The 27266-nt window shown below is 47.4% G+C and overlaps 1 protein-coding gene across 3 annotated transcripts in view; it reads right to left on the reverse strand.

Moving 5' to 3' along the window:
* Positions 1-1097: 1097 nt before the first annotated feature.
* The window catches only part of elk4 (ETS transcription factor ELK4), a 56471-nt gene continuing 30302 nt past the window's right edge, over positions 1098-27266 (reverse strand). For 2 of the 3 annotated variants that reach the window (XM_041195934.1, XM_041195933.1), the window contains exons 3-6: positions 13563-13784; positions 9709-10557; positions 7626-7742; positions 1098-4053 (exon numbers count right to left, since the gene is read on the reverse strand). In XM_041195934.1, coding sequence (XP_041051868.1) covers positions 3955-4053; positions 7626-7742; positions 9709-10557; positions 13563-13769 — 1272 coding nt within the window. In that variant the 5' untranslated portion in view covers positions 13770-13784 and the 3' untranslated portion in view covers positions 1098-3954. The remainder of the gene's footprint in view (positions 4054-7625; positions 7743-9708; positions 10558-13562; positions 13785-27266) is intronic. The other variant, XR_005944036.1, reaches the window with a different exon arrangement.

Below are 27266 nucleotides of genomic sequence, written 5' to 3' on the forward strand. Positions count from 1 at the left end.
TCTTGCTAATGGTACAGTTTACTCACTGTTAGGAGGGATGGCATCAGTGCTTGCACTGGATTAAGAGGAACTCTTCCTGGACATAGGGTTACCAACTCTGATTCCCAGAGGTTTCATCCCTGCCTCTGATCTTCCTGCCCAGTCAAACAGCCCTTTGCTTAAAAAAAATCTCCAATAGTTTTGTAATTAACAAACAAAAGCATTTGAAGAAAACATTTTTTTTTAAAAAAAACACTACTTTTTTTCCCTCCTAAGCAGCGACCAGAAGATTAACCTTTAATTCCTGGAATCTCCAGGACATTCCTGGAGGGTTGGCAACCCTAGCAACCCTAGCATCAATGAGCAGGGACTTAGCACAAGCAAGTTGGGGCTCTGCATTTTGGGTGACAACCAATTTCACACCATCATGGTTACGTCAGTTGGTCTCATGACCAATTTTTCAGTGCTATCCCCCTGCTGCCTTCCATGCCATGTCCGAAAAATATCGTCACAAAGCTCTCAGTAATAGACGGTGACTAATTTTACAACTCTCTATCCACCAGTTCCTTTCTTTCCCCATTGGTTGCCAGCCACCCAGTCTTGTCTTTCAGTGAGATTTTTTTTCTCTTTTAGAAATTTCCAAAATGTAAACAAGATGCAAAAGAAGTCTGATTTTTTTTTAAAGCTAGACTACATTTTTCCTCCTCTGCTAAGGAGGTGTTTGTTCTTAAGGATTCCGATGAACTTCCACCTTAAATGAAACAAATGAGCCCTCATCATCCTGCTCACATCCCTGAAAAGTTTTGAAATTGGCACCCCTAGTGATCGATTTCAGAGTTCTCACTAATTAAGGTTCTCTCCGCTTCTGCTGTGTTTTCAATACCAGGAACGATCCCACATCCCTTGTCTGTGGGATTGGGAAGCGAGTACCATTATCTACTGATGGTTATGCACTTGCAAGAACCAATGGAGACATTTACTCCACTTGCGAAACAGCAACCACCAATCAGCACTGGAGCCAGCTTAAAGCAGATTGAATAATTCTTTTAAAAGAGGGGAACCTTCTCAACTCACTTGCGTTCATTGAAAGTTAAGGAAAAGCTTTAAGTTCCATTAGGTTCAACTCCATTGCATTTATATTCTGCCAACTTGTTTCACTGTTAAATTCACTTGGTGCTGGTTAATGCTTGGCCACCTCAAGTGCCCAGAGAGCCTCACTCCGTGCAGGTTCACAGTCTGCCAGTTCCTTTCCATTAGTCCATTGGCGATTGATAAACAGATGCAACAATTATTCAAATCAAAATATCTGACCACATCATTAGAAAGTGTTCTTGTTCTCAAAACTTATTGGATCAGAGATTGTTACCGACTACCTCCATTGCCATTGTGCTGGCATCATCAGGTCTCGACTGCATCTGGCCCGAGCTCGATTTCAATTTGGTTGAGCAACAACTTCAATATTGATGACGCATGCTTTGATATATTTGCTGGAACATCTGAAAGGTGCTTTCATACAATGAATTCCTTTGTGAAGTGCAGCCACAGTAGCTGTACAGGCAGCTGAGGCAATTGTTCCACACCTGTAGCATCTCACGAATGCCAACGAGAAGAATGACCCGTTAATCCCTTTCCTTTTGTAGCTGCTGTTCGTCAAGGGAGGAATGTTGGCCAGAAGACCAAGCCAACAACCTTCTCTTCTCCAAATCACACCAACCTTTATGCCCACTTGAACCCCAAAAAAGCAGACAGCACCTTGGCTGATTCCAAAACATGGTGACACTACCCCTATAAACAAGAAGAAACACTCTTCAGCAATTAATCAAAGATTTGGATTGATGTGAAACAAGGCTTGGTTGGATAGGTTGAGCTGCTCGGGGGTTGAGATTGGCAAGCTGCTAGGATGCTGGCTACTAAATATGGCAAGTATTTATGTCTGTCAGTGTGCGGAATTCCTTGAATTGCAATGAGGCTAGGATTCAGAAGACTAACACAATATCAAAATTGATAATGTACCATTAATAAATTTACCAAAAAAAACCCATTTCCCTCTTTTTAACTTTAAAAGCACCAACCGTGTACATAAACATGCGGACATGATCCAGTAAAGGTCCACTTTAGTGGGAAGAGAACTGCTGTGACAATCATCACCTCAAGGAGGGAGTTTGGTTTTAGCACCTACCTGGAAGGATTTATATTGTGTGTGCAAAACCCACACAAGATCAGTCTTCATTCTAGTTAATAAATCAGCCCCCACCCTATCAGAAAAACATAGACACACAAGAGGAGATTTCGCCTACCTAGTGTTAAATACAACAACAGAAACTGATGCTGAATTTCAAAGAGTGCTTCGTCATTTTCCAACCTTCTTGCTGTAAAAAATGACTTCAAGCTTTTTCACTGCTCCCTTGCACAAAATTAACTTACCATTTCTTTTCGCAACTTTGAACTGAAAACCTTGAGCTGACTTGAAGGGCACTTTAAATCCATCTCATGATCAAGGGATTAGCCAGTGATGAAAGAGTGACGGTGAGAATGACATCATGCATATGATGGAGCAGAAAACGGAAGAAATGCTGAAGGACTGCAGATAGTATTTGCTGATTAGTGAGGGAGGGTAAAATACACTGAAACTTCCTATATAGAAGGAAAGGTGCACTGAATCAGAGGTGGAGATGTTATGACAGGATTGAACATTGGACTTAGGAGGAGTAGGCCATTCGGCACTTGGAGCTTCCTCCACCATTCGATAAGATCATGGCTGACCTGGTTGTGGTCTCAACTCCACCTTCCTGTCTGCCCCTCACAACCCTTAAACTGGAATTGGACGGGTAAACATGGGACGGGGAGGGATAAATAGATTGAAGGATGGGAGATGGCAGAATAGACAAACTGAAGGGTGGAAGATGGAGAGCTAGGCAGAATTGGAGGTGAAGTTAATGATGATTACTAGAAAACTGACAAGGGTATCTCGAACAAAGCTACAATGTAACCTGGGTTCAGTTGGTAAATCTAATTCTTCCACTCTGGCACAGCACCTTTGCCAAGCTGCTCTGAAGTGAAGTGGTGTTCATGAATTGCCACATAGGCACATTTGCAGAATGCCCTGATGCAATAGGCAAGAAGGAGCACACAGCATGGTCCTACAAGTCCATCACGTGCACATTGCAGACGTTGGACAGACCCTGCTTTGTCAGTTATAATTCACAAAGGCGGATGATCCTAATAATGGATACGAGGCAGGTCCATAGAGAGGAAGAAGAGGAGCAGGCTGCACCAATGATATGAAGTCTGGGTCCAGCTCCCTGAAGTCAGTTGCATGTCTGACCCTAATTCAGTCTCAATAATCATCATTTAATGAGGGAGCACTTTGAAAATTGTTGTTCACAACCTACAAATGAGTTGCAATCAGATACGATCTTCAGGGGTGTGACATGAGCTGTTCTTGGTCTTCCAGTTATCCATAATCTTCACCCTAAAACCCATTAATCAGTGAGTGTACAGACGAGAGAGGCAGCAATACAGATCTAAATAAAATGTCAACTGTGTCCCTGGAGATCACTTCTTCAAGCCAAACAATAAATTCAGTACAGGTGCAGGAGCCCCAAAATAACAACTAGATGGTTTCATAGAAATTGTGAGATATGCAAAAAGTTGTCCATCTTTTATCACTTGCATTGATACAGCATTAAATCTTGTCACAGTTTCTTGATTAAGCGGATTCAGTAAAAGAAGTGGATTCCAAATCAAATTTTTAAAAAATAAACAAAAATGGATCCTATCATTGCGACAGTTATGCCAGCATGTTGTGCTGCTCTGGGCAGGGACCTTTGATTACCGCTACCAGCACCGAAGACTCATAGACGTGGGCACCAAAGATTTTGAATTAGACTGGTTGTCATTGCCACCGGTCCTCTTTGTCTCTCAGATAGGGGTTCCCTTTGTAGCCTTGTTGCACAGCCATGCCTTTTTGACTTGTTAGGCCTTCTGAAGGTCTGGTGACAAGGATGCCGGAGTCGATGAGCCATCAACACTTGACAATGGGATCTGCATGTGACTGTTGGCGATATTAGGGAACTGCAAGGAAAGAAAACAGTTTCATTTTTTTTGTTTTTGCCGCTGCCCTTCTTTAAACTTTTCATCTTTAAACTGCAACTTACATTTATATAGCACCTTGAGCAAAACAAAACATTGCTTCACAGCAGCCATATTTGACTCTGAGTCATACGATATGGAAACAATCTGTAAATGGATAATTCTGAGGTAAAGGTTCCTGGCATGTTGATTGAGGAAAGGAAAGTGACTTTCACACCCAAATCTCTACTCCAGGCAAGGGCAGATAGGATTTGGTTTGATGACTCATCTGACAGTGCAGCATTCCCTCAGTACTGCAAAATCCAGCCTGATAGTTCAGTGCAGTACTGTGGGAATTTTATTCTTATTCACTTTTGGGATGTGGGCATTGCTGGTAAGACCAGCATTTACTGCCCATCCCCAACTGTCTTTGAAAAGGCTGTGGTGAGCCACCTTCTTGAGTACAGCCGAGTGGTTTGCTAGGCCATTTCAGAGGGCAGTTAAGTTACATTGCTGTCGGCCTGGGTTCACAGGTGGGCCAGAGGGTCGGGTAAGGACAACAAATTTTCTTTCCAGGTGGGTTTTTAATGACAATCCAGTAGATTCATGGTCACCGATACCAGCTTTTTAATTCCAAATTTTATTTAAATTTAAATCCTCCAGTTCCCACTGTGAGAATTGAACTATGCCTCTGGATTACTAGGGCAGTAACATAACTACCATGCTCCACTGGAGGGTCGGCCTAGAATATATACTCAAGTCTCAGGGATGAGACTTCAAACCACAGCTAATTCAAGAGGCAATAGTGTTACCCAATGAACCAGAGCTAACACCTTGGTCCACCTTAGTCCTATGCCTACAGTTAAATGCTACAAATTTAGGCTTTTATAACTACCTTGGGTCCTGTGATGTCAGTTACTCATGTGGGCAACTGGCAAAACAACCAAAGAGATAAGTGAGAAAGATTTATGCAACAAGTTGCTATAATCCAGAATACACTCCCCGACTGGGTGGTGGAAGCAGATACAATAATAACTTTCAAAAGGGAATTGTATAAATGCTTGAAAGGCAAAATAATTGCAGGGCTATGGGGGCAAGATTAGAAGTAGAGCTAATTGGATAGTTCTTTCAGAGAGCCGGCACAGGTCTGATGGGTCAAATGGCCTCCTATGCTGTATTGATCCATATGCCTCATTTTGACTCACACTGGTTGCACATTCGTCCAATTCTCTTCTTCACCAACAGTGTGTTCAACCAGTGCTGAAAGCTCTTGAAGCCCTTTGGGTTTCTTCATGCTTAGCGCCTCAAACTTTCAGAAAATATTCTCCTGGAAAAAGGACTGGAATATTAGCTTAAGTGAAGAGTGTCAAAAAATCAGCATGAAAGTCCTAATTGAGGTCATCAGAGCATTTGGACATTTTAAGGGGCTCTGATTTGGTGTCATCGCTGACTCTCTGTGCATCGATGCTGTCTTGACGAGGTTGAGGTCCACACAGGCATTTCAGAAGAGAAAATTTCTGATTGTGAATAACATATAATGTTTCCAGCATCTATGACTTGTAGTTTGATCCCTCCTGGACCATATAACTGGGTTTTAGTTGTCTTCAGCCTTTATTTTACCAGCCACAGCTCTTTATCTGACAAGACTGTTACAATTGCTCCTGTGTCCAATTTGAAATTAGCGATGAGTGCGTCAACCCAAATGTCTGCATTCCAGAACGTGCATCCTGGATCTTTGATCTCACCCAGGAAACATTGTTGTTCTTCTTCTTGCTGAGAGTCCTCTATTTCATTAATTGCCTTGCGTGCGAAGATTCTCTCTTATCGGCTGCGTCTCCAGAAGTTTTAGTTCCGCACATCTTTCCAAAGTGACCAAAACTTTTACAATGAAAGCGCTCTGCAGGGTTTGCAGGAGACTGTTCGCCCCTGTGGGGCTTTATAGCGCCACAGCACTGGCATGGGTTTGATGGCGTCTTGAACTTTTATTCCATAAGGCGTCTTTTTCCCTGGGGTGTCTCTGACATTCTTTTGTTTAATAAGCTGTGCTATCAATGGGGCTCTTGCGAACCATGGTTTGTCTTTCTCTCTTAGTATGGTTCTATTTTGCTGATGGACTTCTGAAAGACTAACTGTAATCGCCTTCTCCAAAGTTAAGTTTTCTTTGGTGTCAGAAAGAGTGTCACCGGTAACCCTGACTACGATGTGGTGTCATATCAGCTCAGATTTAAGATCACCGTATTCGCCACGTGATACAGGTCATTGATAAAAGTATCTACAGATACATCAGGCTCTGGACCCTGTTGTTGAACTTGGTTCTAATATCCTGTTACTCCGTAAATTAAAATAATTATCAAAGGCTTTTAAGACCTCTTCAAATTTGCCTGATGTTTCATAAATGCCTTGTCTTGCTATCGCATGATCAGCAATTGCTCTAATAGAGTATAGTAATGTATTGATCAGCCTCTTGACTTATTGTTCAATCCAGATGCAATTTTGAATCTTAAGAATCTCTTCCTCCATTGTGCCCAATTCTGTGTTTGGTCTGGTCCTTCCTTGTGCCTGAATCAGTCTGTCAAGGTGAATTTGGAATCCATAGCTCTTTTAAGCGCCCAGGTTTGTCTGCATTTTTTAAACTTCTGTTGCAGTAATGGAGTTTTCCCACATTAAATTGGTCTTTCCCTGATATCCACTGCAGATACTGACCTTTTCTGGTAATCGTTTCGAAACTCTGCGGAATGTTTTGAAATAATCATTGGGAATTACTATTAATCTCTGTTCACTGCTTTCCTCCCAGCAGGGAATCGTGTTTGGGCAGCCAACTCTACCCCCTCTCACACCCCCCCAACACCCCCCCACCGCCGCACCCCCCCCCCCCCCCCCCCGCCCCCCCCCAACGCAACCCCCCCCCCAACCCGCCCAATTGCTGCCACACGGTTGCCACTTGTAATGGTGCCAACCTCAGACCCGAGCTGCGGGATGTATCCAAACCCGCGCTCGCCAAAAACGCCAGATTACTGTGCTGTTAATCTGAAGGTTTTGAGCTCTTTTCAAGGTTTGCTCACCCATTCTCAATCGCCGCCAAGTTCTTTGACTCTGCTGCTGAACCGGAATGTTTCACAGGCCGCCACGTGCTGTGGTGTAGCCCTGAGTAAGCTGAACAGTTGATTTTTTTTTTCTGCCCCCTTTCTGCCTCCATGTCTTACCAAAGGCTTTTGTTTTTTTTTAAAGTCGTGTCTTTGTTCAGGTCAGATTTGCAAACATTTTTAAAGTTGCTTTGCAGAGATTTTGGGATCACACCACTGCCACCATGTTGTATGTGGGTTGTGATTGGCTAAGGAACGGTTGCAGAGACATAGATAGGTCTGAAAAATAACTGGTTTATTGGATGAACATAACTATTTACGGATATACAGTGTTACTCAGTCTGAGCCATGAGCTTTCTCCCTTTAGACTCCAAGTCATCTGGCTCTCCCTTATGTCATCATGTGGACAGCACTGTTTCTCCAGTCCCACATGTTAACCCTTTCAGCCCTGAATACCCTGATACTACAGACCTGAAGACGACCAATACTTACTTGAAATAAAGTGCTGGTTCCAGGGATTCTGGCAGGACTGAGTGAGGCCACAGGACTAAGAGTGCTCCAGAAATGGATGCTGGAGAGCAATGGACTGGGAGTCAGTAAGAATGGTGTCTGAAACAGAAAAAAGCAAAGATTAGAGTTGTCACTAGCTACAGATAAAAAGGACAAATTCACTGATCCAGCACTCCAGGCGTCCTTGATCCCAGGGAAGGCCCGCCACTAGCCAGGTAATATGGTGGACCTTCCCCAAAAGGATGCTGGAAATCTGAAACAAAAACAGAGAATGCTGGAAAAACTCAGCAGGTCTGGCAGCATCTGTGGAGAGAGAAACAGAGTTAACGTTTCGAGTCCGTATGACCATTCATCAGGGCTTGGAATTTGGAACACCAGAAACAGAGAGAAAATGTTAATATTATTTCATTAGCGAGTTGCTGAAATTCTATTACAGTAATTAAACCAGTCTTCCACCAATCAAAAAACCAAAAAAACCTATCAATCTCAAATTTAACATTTAAAGCTGATCTAGCATCAATTGCCATTTGCGGAAGAGAGTTCCAAATTTCTACTACTCTTTGTAAGAAGTTTTTCCTAATTTCACTCCTGAAAGACTTGGCTTTAATTTTTTGCCTCTGTGCCCTGGCCCTAGAGTTTCCAACTAAAGGAAAAGTTATTTAATAGGCAAATATCCATTTACCAAATCAGGTAGCAGTCATGAATCCCAACTGTTTTATAGTAAAATGATCATTCTGTACAAATACCAGTTTCCACTCTTCCCTTCTGGACCCTCTCCATGTCTAAAAGGAAATCTCAACTACTGGGGAAAAATCTAGCTCTTAAGCACAGGCTTCAATGAGCATCACTTGCTCTCAACTCACTCTGAAGCTTGTCCTGGTTTAATCTTAAATGGACCTGAATTTCTAACATTGTCAATAGTTTCTCTGAATCTCTCTGTTCCCCCAAATATCCTGAAAATTTTGCTCAAATCACTCCTTAATTTTCCAATGTCCAGGGAATACAACACTAGTTTATTTAATCTCTCCTCGTATCTTAACCCCTGGAGCCCAGGTATCATTCTAGTAAATCAAGACTGCACTCCGTGCAAGGCCAATATATCCTTCCTAAGGTGCTCTTATACAGCCCCTAAGATAGTCCAGCTCAGGGGAGCTTCACCGGAACGTAATCAAACAAAATGTGACACTGAGCTACACAAGCACAGGTGACCAAAAGCTTGTCCAAAGTTGTAGGTTTTAAGGAGTATCTTATGGAGTGTCCAACTATTCAAGAAAGGAGTCAATCAAAATATGTGTTGGGTTTTCTCGCAATGGCAAATGACAATGGTTAGCAACAGCCATTCTCAGGACCCGGTATTGTGTGATTGAGGGGAATGTTCTGTCTGGCTGCCTGCCTGTCTTCTGCAGCTGTGTCTGCACTCAGATGTCCCTGGAGAAGGAGCACGTGGGGTCCACTGATGTTTGAGGCTTCCTGCAACCAGTGGACACTGGAGGGGCTGATGTGCATCATCGACACGAGGAACAACATCATGATTTAATATTTAATACTTGTAATTTAAAGTTATTATTTGTTCCACTATGAAACGATGGCATTTTTGCCAATTTGATTTTTACTGGTGAGTTGGTTTTCATAGATGGCGAGAGGCTGCTTCTTCTAGATGGGGAATTAGAGCACTGGGTGACAATTGCAGAATAAGGGGTCGACAATTTAGCACTGAGGGGAGGAAAAATCTCTTCACTGAAAGGATTGTGAATCTTTGCAACTCTCTACCCCAGAGAACTGTGGATACTCAGTCATTGAGTATGTTCAAGACTAAGATTGGAAAACATTTTGGGATTAAGTGATATGAGGAAAGTGCAGGAAAGTTGAGTTGACTTACAGGATCAGCCATGAGCTATTGAACGAAGGATCAGCTCAAGGGGCAGTTTGGCCTCCTCCAGCTCCTCTTTCTTAAGTTTCTTTAACAATGCTATCCTAATTGAAACTTTTAAGAGTTAGACCAGAAATTTCATTAAACTCAACAGGAAATAAACACTGGGTCTGAAGAAAGTTCAGGATGGCTGACCTGGGCTAAGTAGGCCGGTGTTAGTGAAGCCGCTGGGAGGGGAGGACTTGGTAAAGCCAGAGGGCTTGGGTCACTGCTGGTAATGACCAATGCCGGAGTCAGTTCCAGTCCCTTAGGCTTCTTTGACCGGCCCTTTTGATGTCTGGCTTCTGGATTGTCCAACAACGGATCTTCCCCATCCGAGGAGAGCTCCAGAGGCCGCGTCAAGTCATCCGAAGGACTGGCAGCCAGCTCAGTCTTGACTGCTAAGGTAGTGGGAGGATCCAAGGAGGAGGCTAAAATGGGTGAGCCAGGGCTCAAGGGCAGGGGTGTGGAGGGTGAGACGGAGGAGATGGGCGGAGTAGTGGTAAAAGATGCTACGATGTTTGGCACGGACAGGGAGTCTTCCATTAACACCGGCTTTGGTGAGGTCACTGCAACTGAGGGCACCATTGCAGGTTCTACCACAGAGACTGGTGGCGGCCTTTTAGGTGGGTTGGTTATGAATTTAATGACGGTCACTGGTTCCTGATGAGAGGGCTTCTTCTTCTTCTCCTCTGGCAGTTTCTCGGCTGGGTTCTCGATTTTAATTGACTTAAAGATGTTCGGGTTGGTTTGCAACGAATTCAAGGTGAAGGACGAGTAGAGACCTGAGTGGATGTAATCGTTGCGGCTGGAGATCTTGGAGGACGAGGTTGCTTTCTCCTGGCTGTGGTTCTCCTTGTCCTTCAGTGGTCTATTCATTTCAGGAGAGCTTGTTTCCATCCCATTCTCAGCCCTGGCCACCATGTTGAGGTCCATGTTTAATATCTCCGGATAACACACAAATTTATATACAAATTTCTGTCCGTTCACCTTTTTAATAATGTTCTGTGGATTAAACAAAAAAAAAAAGAAACAGAATTAAAGAAAGAAGTGAACACTCCTACAATTCTCTCTCCCCGCCAAGGTATATGCCTTTTCTTTTTGAATTACAGCAAGACTCTGAATATAACTGAATCATGCGCATAGAAGCAAGGGCGGAATTCCCCATCAGTGATCCCAGGGACTTGGGGGAAGGTCGAGGGTATTTGGCCCCTCGAGCTAGTTGTGCCATTCACAAAGATCATGGCTGCTCTGTATCTTACCTCCATCCACCTACCTTGGCTCCATATCCTTTTATACCCTTGCCCAGCGAAAATCTATTGGTCTCAGATTTAATTGAGCTGGCATCCATTACTTTCCGTGGGCTACACTCCTGTCATGTTGTGATAATGGCATAGGTGCCAATCGCTCATAAGGGATTACAGAAAGACATTGTGGGTTCGTTTGTGTACACTAGGCACATGCGAACATTCATGTAAAGGCAGAAAACTTGATGACATCGGAGCTGTGCTGTGCTCTGCTCACAGGCAAAGGTGAAACTAAAACTGGATCGCATGACACACTTCCTTTCTCATGATGTCATGCCGTTGCATCTGGAAGGCATATTACAACAACTTCTACCGTTTCTATCATCCTTTGCAAAAGAAAAAACGTCGTCTAACTTCTCTTCTGATGAAAACTGCAAGTGCTGGAAATACTCGGCAGGTCTGCCAGCATCTGTGGAGAGAGAAACAGAGTTAACGTTTCGAGTCCGTAAGACTCTTCTTCCAAAGAAGAACGTCTTCTTCTGAGACTACTACATCTCAAGATGAGTCATATTCAACTCAAAATGGTAACTCTCAGATGCTGCCAGACCTGCTGAGCTTTTCTATCACTTTCTGTCTTTATTTCAGATTTCCAACATCTGCAGTATTTTGCTTTTATTCTCTCCCGAGTGGCTGGGCTCTGATTTGAAGGCTACCTTCCCTTGTCCAAGAGTCCCCCCAGCTAAGAAAATTTCTCTTCTATCTACCCTCTGATTCTTTCAAAATGCAAAAACTTCAATCACCCCTTCTACATTCCACGGAATTCAAGCCTAGTTTATGCAAGCGCTCCTCATAATCCAACACTGGGAGCCTGGTAACATTGTTAGGTGAAGAGATTAGGGGCGGAATTTAATGGTCACTGTGAGGTGGGCCTATCCACTGACTGGAAAACTGATGGCAACCCCAGTGTGGCCGTTTGCGGGAAGCCTGGTGGGATTAAGTCCTGATCAAGCACTTACCTTCCTGCCATCTGGCTTCCTGGAATTTACCTCCAGAGATCTTGGTGCGGGGCAAATGTCCCGCTTCTGGGAGCTGCCAGCCAGTCAGAGGCCATCAGCTCTCCCCTACCAGAGGCGTCATCTGAAGCATTGGCCACTGCTGGTGTTGCAGTGCGGCCTGGGCAGGGGATCGGCAATGAAGCGCCAGTAATAAGGTGAGCGGGGGGTTAGGATTGCTGAAGCCAGACAGGGAGGCCCTGGACCGCGGTGAAGAGAACCAATTTGAAAGGCAGTGGAGGGGGGGTCTTACTCTGGGTCCCTCCTTCCCCAATGGCTGATGCCTCTGTCGGGCACAGAATGTCTGGCAAAAAAGGACCTGCTTACTAGATCATTAGATTTTTGAGGACACCAAGAGAATTAAGGGCAAGTCTGAGAGCATCTCTGGAGAGGAACACAGTTAACGTTTCGAGTCCTTAAGACTCTTCATCAGAACTGAGGGAATATAGAAATGAGGTGAACTATAAGCTGGTTGAGGTGGGGTGGGGGGGTGTGGGGTTGGGGGGGGATGGTTGGGGGGTGGGGCGGGGACAGGTAGAGCTGGGTTGAGGGCCAGTGATAGGTGGAGGCAAAGGAGAGATTGCCAAAGATGTCAGAGACAAAAGGACAAAGGGGTGTTAACGGCGGTGATATTAGCTAAGAAATGTGCTAATGGTGACATTAAGGGTAGAAAGCAGGACAAGCAAGTAACAGATAGCCCTAGTGAGGGTGGGGTGGGGGGGAAGGGATCGAAATAGGCTAAAAAGTAGAGATGAAACAATGGATGGAAATACATTTAAAAATAATGGAAATTGGTGGGAAAAGAAAAATATATTTTAAAAATATATAAATTATTGGAAAAAGGGGGATCAGAAAAGGGGTGGGGATAGAGGGGAGAGTTCATGATCTGAAGTTGTTGAATTCAATATTCAGTCCGGAAGGCTGTAAAGTGCCTATCCGGAAGATGAGGTGCTGTTCCTCCAGTTTGCGTTGAGCTTCACTGGAACATTGCAGCAGGCCAAGGATGGACATGTGGGCATGAGAGCAGGGTGGAATGTTGAAATGGCAAGCGACAGGGAGGTCTGGGTCATGCTTGCAGACAGACCGAAGGTGTTCCGCAAAGCAGTCACCCAGTCTGTGTTTGGTCTCTCCAATGTAGAGGAGACCGCATTGAGAGCACCGAATGCAGTAGACTAAATTGAGGGAAATGCAAGTGAAGTGCTGCTTCACTTGAAAGGAATGTTTGTGCCCTTGGACGGTGAGGAGAGGGAAGTAAAGGGGCAGGTGTTGCACCTTCTGCGGTTGCATGGGAAGGTGCCGTGGGAGGGAGTTGAGGTGTAGGGGGTGATGGAGGAGTGGACCAGGGTGTCACGGAGGGAATGATCCCTACGGAATGCCGCCAGAGGGGGTGAAGGGAAGATATGTTTGGTGGTGTCATCATGCTGGAGTTGGCGGAAATGGCAGAGGATGATCCTTTGAATGCGGAGGCTGGTGGGGTGATAAGTGAGGACAAGGGGGACCCTATCATGGTTCTGGGAGCAAGTGGAAGGTGTGAGGGTGGATGCACGGGAGATGGGCCGGTCACAGTTGAGGGCCCTGTCAACCACCGTGGGTGGAAAACCTCGGTTAAGGAAGAAGGAAGACATGTCAGAGGAACTGTTTTGGAAAGTGGCATCATCAGAACAGATGCGTTCTTACATTAACTGTAACCAGCTTAAATAATAACCTGTACCTTATCATAATAATATCGTAGTGCTCTACTCAGCTTATCATAATTCATGTTGGGCTTGTTTTTGCGAAATCCCCACAGTTTAGCCACATCCTCAGCCTTGAGCAGTTTGAACTCGCCATCATTCGATGTCCAGCAGATCAGGTGGTCATTCTTGGGCTCCAGAAGAAGTTGCAGCAGGAACTGCCACAGCGTGATGGTGCTGTCCATGCCTGGCACTGCCACCTGTGGAACAGGCAGGAGAGCTGGTTAAAGAGAAAGCTCTGACTTTAAACATTATGTCCCCTCAACGTGGATTCCTCCAATTGTTCAGCACTGGGAGCTAAACAGCAGCAACTTGCATCTTCCGTCTCAGTTTTAATGAGAGACTTGGCCAATGCAGGTGAGGAAGGTGAGCCATAATCAACAGTAATTAGAGCAAAGTTTCCCCCGTTACATCTTCAGATACATTTATCAGTTCCCAGCCAGGAGCCTTACCAATATAGCCTTTGAGGTTTGCGTGCCTCCTGCCCAATGTGAAATCCATAGCTGGCAAACGTTCCCAATGATAAAAGAAAGATCTTGAACTGATATTTTCACAAGCTCAGGACATCCCAAAGTGCCCACAGTCAATAAAATACTTTTGAAGTTGTGATGTAAGAAAAGCATCAGCCAATTTGTGCATAGCAAGCAATGAGATAATGACCAGATAATCTTTTTTTTATATATTTTGTAAATATTGGCGAGCAGGCCAGGGAAAACTCCCTTGCTCTTTCTTTGAATCTGTGCCACAGAATTTTTTGTATCCACCTGAGAGGGCAGAAATGAGTAAAAACAGAAAAGTGCTAGAAGTAGAGTCATACTGGACTTGAAACGTTAACTCTGTTTCTCTCTCCACAGCTGCTGCCAGGCCTAAGTTTTTTTCCACCACTTTCTGTTTTTATTACAGATCTCCAACATCACAGTATTTTGCTTTTATTTTAGGGCAGAAAGCGGCTCTGTTTAAAGTCCCATCTGAGAGATGGCAGCTCCGACAGTGCGGCACACCTTCAGGGTTGACTTGGATTACATGATAAAGCGTTTGGAGTGAATCTTGAACCCGCCACCTACTGACTGAGAGGTGAGGGTGAAACCCGCTGAGCCAAGTTACATTAACTAAAAATTTAAACTGCCTGCATCTAGACATTGCCATTCTCCAAGATTATCATGGGTGGAACTTAATGTCCTTCCCCATGGGGTATTTGGTAGCAATGGGAAACTTAACTCAGGCAGGAGGGTGGGGACCTCGCTGTCTTCTTGCCTCCACCTTAATTAAGTCTATGGCGGGAAGGCCCTCAGACCCGCCCTGCCACCAATTGAGGCCCTTAAGTGGATTATCAATGCCCACTTAAGGGCCTCATCCCACCGCTGTTGGCAGTAACCCAGTGACAGACAGGGAGCTCGCCACGCAGGGAGCAAGACAAGCAACTCCTGCTGGCTCCGTGGGGGTGTGTGGGGGGAGGGTGGGGGTGGGTCCCCTCATCCAAAGGCATTCAGTGCCTGACTGAGGGACCTAGCATTGGGGGGGGACCTGATGAAAGCCATCTCGCTGCCCTTGCTGCCAACCCCACCCTCCCCTATGACTCCAACCCCATGAGCCTCCTCCCACCATCATCCACCTATGGCCTGGGATCCAGCAACGATACTAGGCCTCAGGTGGGTGTTGTACCAGCAGCCACCACCGCCTCCCTGGTGGCGCTGCCGTTCAATGGAGCTGTTGGCTTCCAATTGGCTGGCGGCTCTCGGTAGGCAGGGCATCCACTGCCAGCAGCCTGACAGGAAAGGCCCACTGCTGTCCAGATAAGTGCCTGATAATTCAGCGGGCCTTCTTTAAAAGGGGTAACACGGGGCTGTCTAGCCAGCAGGCGAGAAGCCCGTTGTCTCTATTAAATGCCGCCTCACACGTATTCACTCACAGCCATGTCAGACCCTCCTGTTCAAAGCAAAATAAAAAGAGGAAAATGCTGGTAACATTGGGCAGGTCAGGCAGCATCTGATAGAGAAAAGCTAAGTTAGGTCAATGTTCCAGGATGAATGGAGAGAGACAGAGTGGGCGGAGAAAGAGAGAGAGTGCTTGTAGCAGAGGCAAAGAGAAAAGGGGGCTAGAAAAAGAAGGGAAGAGCAATGGAGCTGGGAGATACAGAGGATAGTGAAAGGGAGATGAAGGAAGCAAGGAAGGAGAGAGAGAGAGGCAGAGATGCAAAGGAGAGAAACAGGGAGTATAACAAAGAGGTGGAGGGACATATAGACAGAAAGTAGCTGGAAGGAGAGAGCAGAGAGGGAGCCAAAAGAAAATGTTAAAAATGAAGCAGAAATACAAAACACATTCAATAGAAATGTAGACAATAGGAGCAGGAGTAGGTTATTTGGCCCTTCGAGCCTGTTCCACCATTCAATATGATCATGGCTGATCCTCTGTCTCAATGCAGCACTCCCACTCTCTCCCCACACACCTTCATACCTTTAGAGTTTAGAAATATATTTCCCTCTTAAATATGTTCAGTGACTTGGCCTCCACAGCCCTCTGTGGTAGAGAATTCCACAGGTTCACCACCCTCTGAGTGAAGAGGTTTCTCCTTGTCTCAGTCCTAAATGGTCTACCCTGTTTCCTGAGATTGTGACCCCTTGTTCTAGTCCCCCCAACCAGAGGAGACATCATCCCTGCATCCAGTCTGTCCATCCCTGTCACAATTTTAACATATTTATACAAATAAACATCAAGTCAGAGTGAGGAAGTGGAAAGGCAGGTTGACATGTCATGTGGGACCTTTCATCAGATAAAAACAAAAAAACTGCGGCTGCTGGAAATCCAAAACAAAAACAGAATTACCTGGAAAAACTCAGCAGGTCTGGCAGCATCGGCGGAGAAGAAAAGAGTTGATGTTTCGAGTCCTCATGACCCTTCGACAGAACTTGAGTTCGAGTCCAAGAAAGAGTTGAAATATAAGCTGGTTTAAGGTGTGTGTGTGGGGGGCGGAGAGATAGAGAGACAGAGAGGTGGGGGTGGGGGGTGTGGTTGTAGGGACAAACAAGCAGTGATAGAAGCAGATCATCAAAAGATGTCAACGACAATAGTACAATAGAACACATAGGTGTTAAAGTTAAAGTTGGTGATATTATCTAAACGAATGTGCTAATTAAGAATGGATGGTAGGGCACTCAAGGTATAGCTCTAGTGGGGGTATTTTTTATATAATGGAAATAGGTGGGAAAAGGAAAATCTTTATAATTTATTGGAAAAAAAAAGGAAGGGGGAAACAGAAAGGGGGTGGGGATGGGGGAGGGAGCTCACGACCTAAAGTTGTTGAATTCAATATTCAGTCCGGAAGGCTGTAAAGTCCCTAGTCGGAAGATGAGGTGTTGTTCCTCCAGTTTGCGTTGGGCTTCACTGGAACAATGCAGCAAGCCAAGGACAGACATGTGGGCAAGAGAGCAGGGTGGAGTGTTAAAATGGCAAGCGACAGGGAGGTTTGGGTCATTCTTGCGGACAGACCGCAGGTGTTCTGCAAAGCGGTCGCCCAGTTTACGTTTGGTCTCTCCAATGTAGAGGAGACCACATTGGGAGCAACGAATGCAGTAGACTAAGTTGGGGGAAATGCAAGTGAAATGCTGCTTCACATGAAAGGAGTGTTTGGGTCCTTGGACGGTGAGGAGAGAGGAAGTGAAGGGGCAGGTGTTGCATCTTTTGCGTGGGCAAGGGGTGGTGCCATAGGAGGGGGTTGAGGAGTAGGGGGTGATGGAGGAGTGGAGCAGGGTGTCCCGGAGGGAGCGATCCCTACGGAATGCCGATAAGGGGGGTGAAGGGAAGATGTGTTTGGTGGTGGCATCATGCTGGAGTTGGCAGAAATGGCGGAGGATGATCCTTTGAATGCGGAGGCTGGTGGGGTGATAAGTGAGGACAAGGGGGACCCTATCATGTTTCTGGGAGGGAGGAGAAGGCGTGAGGGCGGATGCGCGGGAGATGGGCCGGACACGGTTGAGGGCCCTGTCAACGACTGTGGGTGGAAAACCTCGGTTAAGGAAGAAGGAGGACATGTCAGAGGAACTGTTTTTGAATGTAGCATCATCGGAACAGATGCGACGGAGGCGAAGGAACTGAGAGAATGGGATGGAGTCCTTACAGGAAGCGGGGTGTGAGGAGCTGTAGTCGAGATAGCTGTGGGAGTCGGTGGGTTTGTAATGGATATTGGTGGACAGTCTATCACCAGAGATTGAGACAGAGAGGTCAAGGAAGGGAAGGGAAGTGTCAGAGATGGACCACGTGAAAATGATGGAGGGGTGGAGATTGGAAGCAAAATTAATAAATTTTTCCAAGTCCCGACGAGAGCATGAAGCGGCACCGAAGTAATCATCGATGTACCGGAGAAAGAGTTGTGGAAGGGGGCCGGAGTAGGACTGCAACAAGGAATGTTCCACATACCCCATAAAGAGGCAGGCATAGCTGGGGCCCATCCGGGTACCCATAGCCACACCTTTTATTTGGAGGAAGTGAGAGGAGTTGAAGGAGAAATTGTTCAGCGTGAGAACAAGTTCAGCCAGACGGAGGAGAGTAGTGGTGGATGGGGATTGTTCGGGCCTCTGTTCGAGGAAGAAGCTAAGGGCCCTCAGACCATCCTGGTGGGGGATGGAGGTGTAGAGGGATTGGACGTCCATGGTGAAGAGGAAGCGGTTGGGGCCAGGGAACTGGAAATTGTTGATGTGACGTAAGGTGTCAGAGGAATCACGGATGTAGGTGGGAAGGGACTGGACAAGGGGAGAGAGAAGGGAGTCAAGATAAGGAGAAATGAGTTCTGTGGGGCAGGAGCAAGCTGAGACGATCGGTCTACCGGGGCAGTTCTGTTTGTGGATTTTGGGTAGGAGATAGAAGCGGGCCGTCCGAGGTTGGGCGACTATCAGGTTGGAAGCTGTGGGAGGGAGATCCCCAGAGGAGATGAGGTCAGTGACAGTCCTGGAAACAATGGCTTGATGTTCAGTGGTGGGGTCATGGTCCAGGGAGAGGTAGGAGGAAGTGTCTGCGAGTTGACACTCAGCCTCTGCGAGGTAGAGGTCAGTGAGCCAGACAACAACAGCACCACCCTTGTCAGCGGGTTTGATGACAATGTCAGGGTTGGACCTGAGAGAATGGAGTGCAGTAAGTTCAGAGAGAGACAGGTTAGAATGGGTGAGAGGAGCAGAGAAATTGAGATGACTAATGTCGCGCCGACAGTTCTCAATGAAAAGATCGAGAGAAGGTAAGAATCCAGAGGGAGAGGTCCAGGTGGAGGGAGAATATTGGAGATGGGTAAAAGGATCCGTTGAACTGGGAGAGGACTCCTGCCCAAAGAAATGAGCCCGGAGACGATGACGGCGGAAGAAGAGTTCAGTATCATGCCGAGCTCGAAATTCATTGAGGTGAGGGCGTAAGGGTATGAAACTAAGTCCTTTGCTGAGCACTGAACGTTCAGCATCGGAGAGGGGAAGGTCAGGGGGTATAGTGAATACACGGCTGGGGTTGGGATTGGAAGAAAGGGTGGGGACGGAGGGACAGGCAGGGGTGGAGGGTCCTAGATGGGTGTTGGTGTCGATGAGTTGTTGGAGCTTGCTTTCCTTAGCACTTGAGAGAAAAAGTTTCTTGTTGAGGCGTCAGATGAGCCGAAGGATAAAATGAAACTGGGGGCACGCGCAGCTTTGAGAAAGGGTACGGCGGTGCTGCTGGAGGGAGAGGTCGAATGCGTTCATATGGCGGCGCATGGCACTCAGTGTGGATTTCAGAATGTGACAGGAACCGCAGTCCGAGAAACATTTTATGTCCCGGAGATACCTGTAATCCTGGGTACCTTCTCTCGATCTTTTCATTGAGAACTATCGGCGCGACATTAGTCATCTCAATTTCTCTGCTCCTCTCACCCATTCTAATTTCTCTCTCTCTGAACTTACTGCACTCCATTCTCTCAGGTCCAACCCTGACATTGTCATCAAACCCGCTGACAAGGATGGTGCTGTTGTTGTCTGGTGCACTGACCTCTACCTCGCGGAGGCTGAGTGTCAACTCGCAGACACTTCCTCCTACCTCTCCCTGGACCATGACCCCACCACTGAACATCAAGCCATTGTTTCCAGGACTGTCACTGACCTCATCTCCTCTGGGGATCTCCCTCCCACAGCTTCCAACCTGATAGTCGCCCAACCTCGGACGGCCCGCTTCTATCTCCTACCCAAAATCCACAAACAGAACTGCCCCGGTAGACCGATCGTCTCAGCTTGCTCCTGCCCCACAGAACTCATTTCTCCTTATCTTGACTCCCTTCTCTCTCCCCTTGTCCAGTCCCTTCCCACCTACATCCGTGATTCCTCTGACACCTTACGTCACATCAACAATTTCCAGTTCCCTGGCCCCAACCGCTTCCTCTTCACCATGGACGTCCAATCCCTCTACACCTCCATCCCCCACCAGGATGGTCTGAGGGCCCCTAGCTTCTTCCTCGAACAGAGGCCCGAACAATCCCCATCCACCACTACTCTCCTCCGTCTGGCTGAACTTGTTCTCACGCTGAACAATTTCTCCTTCAACTCCTCTCACTTCCTCCAAATAAAAGGTGTGGCTATGGGTACCCGCGTGGGCCCCAGCTATGCCTGTCTCTTTATGGGGTATGTGGAACATTCCTTGTTGCAGTCCTACTCCGGCCCCCTTCCACAACTCTTTCTCCGGTACATCGATGATTACTTCGGTGCTGCTTCATGCTCTCGTCGGGACTTGGAAAAATTTATTAATTTTGCTTCCAATCTCCACCCCTCCATCATTTTCACGTGGTCCATCTCTGACACTTCCCTTCCCTTCCTTGACCTCTCTGTCTCAATCTCTGGTGATAGACTGTCCACCAATATCCATTACAAACCCACCGACTCCCACAGCTATCTCGACTACAGCTCCTCACACCCTGCTTCCTGTAAGGACTCCATCCCATTCTCTCAGTTCCTTCGCCTCCGTCGCATCTGTTCCGATGATGCTACATTCAAAAACAGTTCCTCTGACATGTCCTCCTTCTTCCTTAACCGAGGTTTTCCACCCACGGTCGTTGACAGGGCCCTCAACCGTGTCCGGCCCATCTCCCGCGCATCCGCCCTCACGCCTTCTCCTCCCTCCCAGAAACATGATAGGGTCCCCCCTTGTCCTCACTTATCACCCCACCAGCCTCCGCATTCAAAGGATCATCCTCCGCCATTTCCGCCAACTCCAGCATGATGCCACCACCAAACACATCTTCCCTTCACCCCCCTTATCGGCATTCCATAGGGATCGCTCCCTCCGGGACACCCTGCTCCACTCCTCCATCACCCCCTACTCCTCAACCCCCTCCTATGGCACCACCCCTTGCCCACGCAAAAGATGCAACACCTGCCCCTTCACTTCCTCTCTCCTCACCGTCCAAGGACCCAAACACTCCTTTCAAGTGAAGCAGCATTTCACTTGCATTTCCCCCAACTTAGTCTACTGCATTCGTTGCTCCCAATGTGGTCTCCTCTACATTGGAGAGACCAAACGTAAACTGGGCGACCGCTTTGCAGAACACCTGCGGTCTGTCCGCAAGAATGACCCAAACCTCCCTGTCGCTTGCCATTTTAACACTCCACCCTGCTCTCTTGCCCACATGTCTGTCCTTGGCTTGCTGCATTGTTCCAGTGAAGCCCAACGCAAACTGGAGGAACAACACCTCATCTTCCGACTAGGGACTTTACAGCCTTCCGGACTGAATATTGAATTCAACAACTTTAGGTCGTGAGCTCCCTCCCCCATCCCCACCCCCTTTCTGTTTCCCCCTTCCTTTTTTTTTCCAATAAATTATAAAGATTTTCCTTTTCCCACCTATTTCCATTATATTAAAAAAAAACCCCACTAGAGCTATACCTTGAGTGCCCTACCATCCATTCTTAATTAGCACATTTGTTTAGATAATATCACCAACTTTAACTTTAACACCTATGTGTTCTATTGTACTATTGTCGTTGACATCTTTTGATGATCTGCTTCTATCACTGCTTGTTTGTCCCTACAACCACACTCCCCCCCCCCCACCTCTCTGTCTCTCTATCTCTCCGCCCCCCACACACACACCTTAAACCAGCTTATATTTCAACTCTTTCTTGGACTCGAACTCAAGTTCTGCCGAAGGGTCATGAGGACTCGAAACGTCAACTCTTTTCTTCTCCGCCGATGCTGCCAGACCTTTCATCAGATGCTATTTTTATTTAGGTGGCATTTATTTGTGCTGTAACATAGGAGGAGAATTGCATGCGCATGTGCTGAAGCATTACACTGACCGTGTTGCATCTACTGTACGCTCCAACCTAAAAGTATGCCTGAAAATGAAGGCCAGGATAGCAAGACCATGACAGAGTAAAAAGGGAAAATGTCAATGAGAAAGTAGTGGCAGTGCCAGCAACAATAACTGGTTCCCTAGGTGCTCCATCCAAATGGCTTCCAATGAAATGTGTCAACTGTAACGTTTCATCATGGAGCAAACCATCTCTGCCAAAGAATTGTGCTCAAACTACCTCGTCCAAAAAGTTTCTTGTTCAGTTAGTTGAGTGCAATTTATTACCTTGTTATATAAAATATTAAAATCATCACCTAATGTGGGGTTGGAGACCCTGACCCTGGGCCTAAGAGTCCCACTAACTACCAGCTGAGCCGCAGTCAGGCTGTACAGGAACTTAGCCATAAAGCCCTTTGACAGCCTTGCGCTGCTCAGGGATACGATTGCCTATGTGCTGGACAGAGGTGTGGATACCTGCCCCATCAGCCTGGATCAGGAGAAGGCCTTTGACAGAATATCACACACCTACATGGTGGATGTGCTCTCCACAGTGGGGTTTGGGGAGGGAATTCGCAATTGGATCCAACTGCTCTACACTAACATCAGTAGCGCAGTCTCAGTCAATGGGTGGGAATCAGATAGCTTTCCGATTAAATCTGGAGTCAGGCAGGGCTGCCCTCTCTCCCCTGTCCTGTTGGTGTGTTGCATAGAACCCTTTGCTGAGTCCATCAGTAAGGATCTGCGCATAAGAGGAGTGACGATCCCAGGCAGTGGAGGCACTCAGGTCAAAACCTCCCTGTACATGGACGATCTCGCCGTCTTCTGCTCGGATCCACTGTCGGTGCGCAGACTGATCCACAACTGCGACCGGTTCGAACTGACCTTGGGAGCCAAGGTAAATCATGGGAAGAGCGAGGCCATATTCTTTGGGGTCTGGGCTGACCGATCCTTTGTCCCCTTCACCATTAGGGCTGACAGCCTGAAAGTGCTGGGGATATGGTTCGGAGGGACCAGGGCATGCGTTAGAAACTGGAAGGAGCGATTGTCTATGGTGAAAAGGAAACTGTGCATATGGGAGCGACGCTTCCTCTCCCTTGCAGGTAAGAACCTGGTCATCAGGTGTGAGGCATTCTCGCTGTTGCTGTACGTGGCGCAGGTCTGGCCCATTCCACACTTGCGTGGTGGCGATCACCAGAGCTATCTTCCGCTTTATCTGGAGGTCGAAAATGGATCGTGTCCGCAGGGACGCGATGTACAAGCCTCTAGATAAAGGGGGAAAAAACTTGCCCAACATCGCCCTCATACTGATGACCACCTTTGTGTGTGGCTGCATCAAGCGGTGTGTAGACCCTCGGTACACAAACACCAAGTGTCACTACATGCTGAGGTTCTACCTGTCCCCAGTGTTACAAAGGATGGGTCTGGCCACGATGCCGCGGAACGCTCCAAGTAGTTGGTCCAAGTAACGTCTTAGAGGCCCTGCGGGAAAAGGAGAGGGTGGATCCTGTGGGATGGTTCCCTGAGCAGACTGACAAAGTCATTTGGCAGAATGCCTCATCGCCAGAACTTTCCAAAAAGCACCAAGACGTAGCTTGGCTGGTGGTGAGAAAGGCCCTCCCCATCAGATCCTTCCTACACGCCAGGAGTCTCACCCCCTCTGCACGTTGCCCTCAAGGTGGCTGTGGTGGGGAAGAGACCGTTGTTCACCTCCTTGTGGATTGTGCCTTTGCAAAGAAGGTCTGGAGAGAGATGCAGTGGTTGCTGTCGAGGTTCATCCCGAGCAGTTCTGTGACACAGGACTCTGTGCTCTACGGGCTGTTCCCAGGGTCACACACCGAGACAAACATCAACTGCAGCTGGAGGATCATCAGCTCGGCGAAAGACGCTCTTTGGTCTGCCCGAAACTTGTTGGTCTTCCAGCGCAAAGAGTTGACCCCGACTGAGTGTTTCAGACTGGCACATTCCAAAGTCCAGGACTAGGTGCTGAGGGACGCACTAAAGCTTGGGGCAGCTGGCGCAAAGGCGCAATGGGGAAGGGTCGCTGCCTAAGATCTTTCTGCCTCAGTGCACCAAGGGACTGGGAATTGTGTGGACCCCTCGGGCTGTACAGCTCAAAATGAATGTCTGCAGTGAATACTAATTGTATTATAATTGTATTGAAGCACCTCAGAGTGCAACATGATGTATGTTGATAACTCCAATACCATTGTCAGATTGTCTGCATTGACCATATGGAAATGATTGTAATATTCATTGATTGTATTGATGCACCTTGTGATCCACATGTAAAAGTTGAATCTGATTGTAATTTTGTGACGGTGATTTTGAAATGTTTTGGAATGTTCTTCCAGATATTTTATGAATAAAGTATATTTTTCAAAAAAAAGGTAAAGCCCTTTGACAGCTCCACAACTCACTACCCAAAACTCTTCCTCACCAGTGTGAGCAAGAAACCTTTGTGCAAGGTAGTTTCTTCAGAGTTTTTAAAGCAACTTTTAAAAAGTTCACCAATGCCCCTGCCAGCCACAAAGGTATCAGGAACAGTTACACATGTGCCAGCAGGAGTTAGTGTTTTATTTATTGCAGGTGGCTGCAATGCTGCCTTCAGTCTGTAGATGGCACTCAGTAATAATTCACAGAATCATCGAATCATAGATAATTCAGCTCTGAAGAGGCCATTCAGCCCATTGTGCCTGTGCTGGCTCATTGAAAGAGTTATCCAAATAGTCCCACTCCCCCACTCTTTCTCCATGGCCATGCCAATTACCTTCCCTTCAAATAGTCATCCAATTCTCTTTTGAATTGCTACTATTGAATCTGCTTCCACCACCCTTTCGGGCAGTGTGTTCGAGATCATAACAACTCACTGGGTAAAATTGTTTCCTCAAGCCACCTCTGGTTCTTTCACCAATCACCTTAAATCTGTGTCCTCTGGTTACCAAACTATTCTGCCATCGGAAACCGTTTTTCCTTCATTCCAAAGACATTCATGATTTTGACCACCTCTATCAAATCGCCTCTTAACCTTCTCTGCTCTCAGGACAACAATCTCGGCTCCCCCAATACCTGATCTTAATTCAGGCTGTATTTTAACACAAGACAACAGGCCTCCCATGAGCTTGCCATGAGTGAAAGACCAGAGACAAAGGGCAGAATGTTCCAGCTCTGCCAACAGCGGCGGGGGTGGGGAGGGGGAGCTTAGTTTGGCAGGAGGTCAAAAATCAGTTTCCTGACCGTGGGGTGAACTTCAGGAATTAAGGTCTCGGGACTGTAAAGGAGGGTTATAGGTGGATCGAGCTTCCTTGCCAGTCTGAAATTAGAACGTTCACAGTCACCACTGTATGCAAGTGGTATGCATCTTCCTCTAAGACTTTTGAGGTGAGTAGATGTTGATTTGGTCTTCTTGGGGACCGCTCACAAATCTCAGCTTGACTCAGACCGGGTGCCGCTAGGCCAAGCTGCACAAAGACTGGAAACGAGGGCAGGCTAAAGATGGAAGGGTGGGTTAAGGTGGAAGGGTGGAGTGGAGGCTGCTCAGGGGAGGCAGGCGAAAGGCGGGGGTAAGGGTGGGTGGCTGTTCGGGGAAGTAAGAGACAGTCCGAGGCAGGGAGGGAGGGAGGGAATGCAAGGGGGCAGTGACAAGGGGATGGAGGGGAGAGCCTTGTTTGCTGGGTCCGGGGGTCCTGTGGTTAGGTGGGGGAGGGGGTTTCCGAGCAGGAATGGTGGGAGAGAGATGGTCCTAGAGGGCAGGGTCAGTGCTGTCGACAGTGGCACCCTGGGGGCTGAACTGAGGGTACTGGGCAGCGGAGGGGACAGTCACAGTGAGACAGAGGAGTGGGATGTGGTAGGGTGGCAGGTCCAGTGTGATAGCTGGGTAGGTGAAGGCTCAGTATGTGGAAGGCTGGGGAGGACGAGGGGGTAACAGAAATGGATGAAACAGGTGGCTTGGATAATGGGAGGGGTCAGGGTTAGGCTGGGCTTGGGGATGGTAATGGGTGTAGCTCAGTGGGGAGGGAAGGCATGTGGAAGTGGATGGTAATTGGTACAAGGGTAATGTGGGGAGGTTCAAGAGTGAGAGAGGGGAGAGGAATGGCTATAGTGGGTGAGTCAAGGGTGATGGGGTGAAGTTGGTGGGTGACGGGGGAGGGTAGAAGGCAGTGGAGAGAGTCTCGAATCTCACATGCTCCACTTTGGGATTCTCACCAATACAGCTAATGTAAAACTGTGATACCGCGAAGTGCGAGGAGGGTCTTTTCGGGTGGGTGGAGTTAAAGGTCAGCACAAGTGGCCAGTTAAAGGGACATCCTAATAATCATGAGGAAACTGGATGTCGAAGTTGCTCAGTTGCGTTCTCCTCTCTATGGTGAACCCACACAGCAGCAGGTTTGTTCCCGACTCATGGGTCTCATAACATGGAGATCCCAGCAAGGTGTGGAGCTGCCGTTCATTCTGTGCCATATGACATGTGCTGCTGTCAGGGGCAGGGATGAAGGGAGGGATGAAGGGAGGGAGGGAGGGATAAAGGGAGGGAGGGAGCTGGATGCCTCCAAGGGGAACGGCTGGTGGACGGCAGCAAACTCCCGACTCCAAACCGCCATCCTCCTGGGTGGATGGTCATGGCTGACAAGGACTCGTGTGGTTAGTCTCTCTATGCTGCCAAGGCAATGGTCTCTCTATAGAGTCTCGAGGGTAGGGGAGGCAAGTGGGATAGTGTCAGAGGGAGGCTTCCTGCACATGGCCCTCATCACCCTGGTCAAAGAGCAATGTCTCCCATGCGCAGTCATGTATGAGTGAGAGGAGCATCCATCTCTGGTCCTCCAGGATTTCTTTCACCTGGAAGGGGTGGGCTGGGGATGCCATGTTTAGAGAGAAGCCGGGCACAGGGCTGAGCACTGGCTTGGTGGCTGCAGTTCATGTTGGTGTAGATACACCCACAGTGTTGTTAGGGAGGGAGTTCTAGGATTTTAACCCAGTGACAGTGAAGGAACGGCCGATATATTTCCAAATCAGGATGTTGTGTGGCTTGGCAGGGAACTTCCAGGTGGTGGAGTTCCCAGGCATCTGCTACCCTTATCTTTCTAGGTGGTAGAGGTCATCTGTTTGAAAGGTGCTGTTGAAGGAGCCTCGGTGAGTTGCTGCTGTGCATCTTATAGACTGTACACACTGCTGCCACTATGCAATGGTGCCAAAGGGAGTGAATGATGAAGATGGTGGATGTGGTGCCAATCAAGCAGGCTGCTTTGTCCTGGACGGTGTCAAGCTTCTTGAGTGTTGTTGGAGCTGCACGCTTCCAGGCAAGTGGAGCGTATTCCATCACACTCCTAACTTGTGCCTTGTAGATGGTGGACAGGCTTTGGGGAGTCAGGAGGTGAGTTACTTGCGACAGAATTCCCAG

The sequence above is a fragment of the Carcharodon carcharias genome, chromosome 9 (assembly GCF_017639515.1).
Source record: "Carcharodon carcharias isolate sCarCar2 chromosome 9, sCarCar2.pri, whole genome shotgun sequence".
NCBI classification, from domain to species: domain Eukaryota; kingdom Metazoa; phylum Chordata; class Chondrichthyes; order Lamniformes; family Lamnidae; genus Carcharodon; species Carcharodon carcharias.